The 4,601-nt window shown below is 36.6% G+C and overlaps 1 protein-coding gene across 1 annotated transcript; it reads right to left on the reverse strand.

Moving 5' to 3' along the window:
• Positions 1-531: 531 nt before the first annotated feature.
• Positions 532-3,858, reverse strand: LOC113234833. Its single transcript, XM_026470341.1, has 4 exons — positions 3,819-3,858; positions 3,473-3,550; positions 1,664-1,854; positions 532-1,290 (listed from the first exon to the last, which is right to left on the reverse strand). Exons 1-4 carry the CDS (start codon positions 3,841-3,843, stop codon positions 988-990), a joined length of 597 nt encoding a protein of 198 aa, XP_026326126.1. The 5' UTR covers positions 3,844-3,858; the 3' UTR covers positions 532-987.
• Between the last annotated feature and the right edge of the window lie 743 nt (positions 3,859-4,601).

Genomic DNA, 4,601 nt, shown 5'->3' on the forward strand with positions numbered 1-4,601 from the left:
TTTTTCCGATTCCTAAACGAGTTCCAACTACCCAATATTCGCTTTTTTATGTATTAATGCCTGAAATAGTTAAATTTCCCTTTACAAGCTACTTTTCTCACTCTGACAGAATACTCATCGTTCACGTGTGACTTCCAAAGCTCTGCACATTCTGTCGCTCTGAGAGTTTCTCTGAATCTTGCTATTCACATTTCCGTGTATTAATCACGCATTATTTCACCAATTTCATGTTGTCCAAATATTTTGATTCGTTGAAGTGATAGACTGATCAATCTGAGACATTATTTAGGTACGCATGCTCCATCGTCGAAACCATCGTCACTTTCGATCAGGTGAGGTCAAATGCGCACTTAATGTTTCAATTTAAAAAAAATCGCTAATTCTTCTATAATCTATACTTCCGTAAATTATCATCATCATTACCTTCACCTACACATTACATCACTCACTCTACCGTAGTAGACTAGAGAATAATGTACACACACATTATATTCCTTTTGTTAATATATTTACCTGTTACATGCCTAATAATTCTCCACTCGTTTAATTTCATAGCTCCGTACCCTACTCCAAATCCTCCAAATATGACAAGGTCCTTATCAAGAATAAATTCAACCAGGATATGTATTAGTTTTTAATAACAACAGTATGCCGATTTTGTGACTGAGACTCTAGAGTAAGATTATTACAGGATTAGTGATAGGTACATAGATAGAAAAAAGAATTTTTTGCCCAAAAGATAGCTTTTGCAATTATGTGCATCACACATTGAATATGAAAATATATGTGGCTTCAAGTTAAATACCTCGAGACCGCAAAAGAGCTTTCATGGGAGGGTTGACGATCGTTTTGTGATTTTTATTTTTAAAATGGCTAACTAACCAAGGCACCATTTTTATTTTTTGCGGCGACGTGAATTTTCTTTCTTAACCTGTATTTATCATAAGATATATATTACAAGTGGGACATCTTCCCCAATTCACTTCTTCAAATGGTTTGATTTTGTATTAATAGAGTCTGTCTGAGAAGACGAACTTCTGGAAGCGCAGTAAGCATACGTCCCGAAAGTTCTTCACCAGTTCCAGTTCTCCATGCAGGCAGTTCAAGTTTTGTATAAAACGTTGTATACTTTGTGGTCATATTTTCGCACTGGAACCGATAGTTAAAAAGCACATTTTTTGTCTGTTCCTCCTGAAATGGGGACCCCCTGCTGTGGTCCAAGCCCAATCCGTGAAGAGTCACATGCGCAACTTCTTCAGGTAAAGAGCACAGTGGAGAGATCAGTACCACCTGCAACATGACATTTTCATTAGTAAGTATATTGTTCCATTAATAAGTTAAAACTGTTTGATTGACCGCTTCGTTTCAAACACACGGAATTATGTTTATAGACGTTATCTACGCTACGCCCAAGGTGTTATAACTTGTGGCGAAAGCTTTGCACTGTTTAAAAAGTTTGGCGCATAAATAAATAGATAAATGCTTGTTTCGTTGCAAGTTTGATGATGAAAACTATTGTTTTCAAATAAGTTCTCTAAAATAGCGGCAAAATATTATTAACAAATTACATCGTCCTAAATTTGTGACCTTGATCAAATTATATTTTCAGATGTGATGGTCAAGATTATAAAGAAATTGAACAGCATAAATGGTTGTCACTCACCCTTCGGCCTTGTTTCTTAGAGAAAAATCTAAAACAGCAACTCTCCAAAACACCGGAATAGGTGTAAAAGATATAAGTATAGTTTGCGATTCGCCTCAGCTGCTTTGGATCTCGTTCTTTAAATTGTAAACACGATCGCATTTCTAAGAAATCAATACCTTTCTTCACGAGAGTTCTCAACCGGCCTGGATCTGCAGTGTTAAGTACGGAACCTCAATGAAAGTCAGTATTGGATATCGTATCTTATTCCCGGTGGTTCGATTGTTTTCGCGGTACACATTAGGACTGAGTAGCATAGTTGTATGGCTTATTAGACATGTCATCATCATTCTGCCCTTATCTTATTATTTGTGGTTGGCGTAGTGTGATTCCTTCATCCATTTATCTCTACCACCCATGACCTTGTAGTTCAAGGGAACTTCTCGCACACTATATAATCTTTCTTACAAGTTGTGCATCTTTAATCTCCCTCGCCCCTTGTTCCACCCACATTCATATTTAACATCTTTCAAGTTGTTACTCTCATCCCTCTGAATGACATGTCCACACCGCGATAAACGATTACTTGGCAACTTTCCGTCACTGGCGTTTTTTCAAACTTCCTCATATTATATTCGCATTTATATCGTATTTTATTTATTGTGAACACTCTTCACGTCCATCTTAATATTCGCAGTCGTTTTTGTTCCGGTCCATACAACGCGAAAAGTTGTAAGTATGGTTTTGTATATTTTCCTCTTCAGTTAAGGGTCAAACGGAGGTCACAAGTTCTCCCGTGTCTTGTCGCCATTTCATTTAATCCGTTTTAATTTTGTGATTCAAGTCTTGGTCTACCTCCTCACCTCAACATTCTTGGCGAGAGTCAACCGAGGTATTAAAGAAATTTGAGCAAGTTAGTAACATTACACTGCCAAGCGATACGGGCACAAAACCGAAGAGTCCGCCGAAATCGCAGAAAAAACACTGCACTTAGTATTGATTGACTTTCAAAGTCATATTCTTCACTATGCCATAACTATTTTCGACACACGTAGATCCTAGTTCCAATATGAGTCTAACTTTTAAACATGATAATAATAATAATAACGCACACACTCAACATAGCCCCGCACTAGGGAACCGCACTGTGTTGCGGGTGCAATTGACACACACATAGACAACTACAAATTACACCCAAACTCACGACACAAATAAATGTAGAGCATACAAATATTTCTCCCGGCCCGGGAATCGAACCTGGGACCTCAGCGTGGCAGTCCGGCACGGTAGCCGTTCGGCCACGGAGGCAGTTGATGAATGAACATGATTTCATATGGACAAATAAAACGGTTTTATTTTTCGATTGGTCAATTGATGAAAGATTAAAACATTAAACTCTTGCTCATTGTTTTGTTTGTAATAGGTTGCAAAGAAGACGAGCCACCAGGAATAAGATATTTTTGTCACTGTGTATTATTTCAGTTTTAATTGAGATATTTTCAATATTTTGCATCCGAAGTTAGGTTTTGCAGAATGGATTAAGATTAAGATTTAATTAAAATCATACGGTCCAAATTCCAAAGTACAATCACAGTCACATGCGATAATATGTATACAGAATTGAATTTATATTTTCATGGACATCATTAAATAATAGTCCAGGTTAGTAACCATTTAATCAATTAAAAGTGACCAATCGTTCCTGGAGATTAATACATTGTAATCTCGCAATGCGCACATATACCAAAGCATGCAACTACAAGTGTTGGTGGTCACTTTTTGTAATATATTCGGAGTGAAGATGGAAATATGAAATTTAATGAGACTTACTGCTTAAATAAAAATTGTAGACGAAAGGTATAACGCCGTCATTCCATTGGCACGTCCACAGGTTTGGCATCCTGAAGTCTGAAAAAGCTTTACGAATTAAACAATTAAAACTAAATTCTTTATTATTGGTACATTACCATCTTTTATGTGAGACCACTGTCTATATATATTCGGCTAATACGGCTAATATTCGACTCTTGAAAATCGTTCTTTCCATCCGATCGTCAATTCCCAGGCTGCCCAGTGTCACGCAATGTTTCAAATTTGAAACTGTCGTAATCGTGACGTACTTTAGAGGTAAACCGTTAGCGATAAAAAGGTTGTTGTACACCAGACACGCGCATACCTGTTTCGGTATCCGAGCAGTTCATTTTACTTATTACCGAAGACTGTGCACGTTTGTCATTTGTTGTTTGAGTTGAAGGAAAAATATTCATTAACACAATTGTCATTGGTATAAAGTGTCGCCATTGCTTTAATATTACAAAGACAATATGAAAATTATACATAATGCGTATATTTAAGTTATTTCATGACAATATTTCACGTAGTGCTTTTACTGCAATCGGCAATACACATAAATACAGGCAGTTACAAAATTTCCATTATATTAAAACTTGTTGGCTTACTAAGGTGTCCAAGGTACTGCACAACTCCATTCGAAAATAAAAAGTAAACAATAGGAAATGAAACTATTTTTCCGGATTTAAACCCGTTGACTCGACCTTGACCATGGGACCTGTAAAGGGCCCGAAACGTCGGTTTGTTTGAAAAAACAAATATACGCGATTTAAATCCGGAAAAATAGTTTCATTTCCTATGTGTAACAATAGCGAAAACCTAAGAACTCGATAATAAGCAAACAATTTAAACCACATATTCACAACACATAAAATAAATGAAAGAACTAATTCAACAATGCATAAATTTACAATTAGTGCGTGGGAAGGGAGCAAGCTCAGCATGCGCTGTGTAGAGCACACGCGCACTCACAGCACTGATTTCCTGCTTGTCTCCGCTCTTGTGGATAAACAAATGCATAAAACACATGCATAAAATATGAACCCAAATTAAAAGTAATGAAATTTACTATACACACATTAATACCAGCAATGTTTCACACATACAC

Source organism: Hyposmocoma kahamanoa, unplaced genomic scaffold (genome assembly GCF_003589595.1).
Source record: "Hyposmocoma kahamanoa isolate Upper Pololo Valley unplaced genomic scaffold, ASM358959v1 86, whole genome shotgun sequence".
Lineage (NCBI taxonomy): Eukaryota > Metazoa > Arthropoda > Insecta > Lepidoptera > Cosmopterigidae > Hyposmocoma > Hyposmocoma kahamanoa.

What these genes read in the sequence shown, in the direction of transcription:
- LOC113234833 (XM_026470341.1), bottom strand. Translation starts at nt 3,843, where the DNA reads ATGAACTGCTCGGATACCGAAACAG. An exon ending in CTGCTCGGATACCGAAACAG is followed by an intron (nt 3,551 to 3,818) that starts GTATGCGCGTGT and finishes AAGCTTTTTCAG; the next exon opens with ACTTCAGGATGCCAAACCTG. An exon ending in CTAAGAAACAAGGCCGAAGG is followed by an intron (nt 1,291 to 1,663) that starts GTGAGTGACAAC and finishes GTCATGTTGCAG; the next exon opens with GTGGTACTGATCTCTCCACT.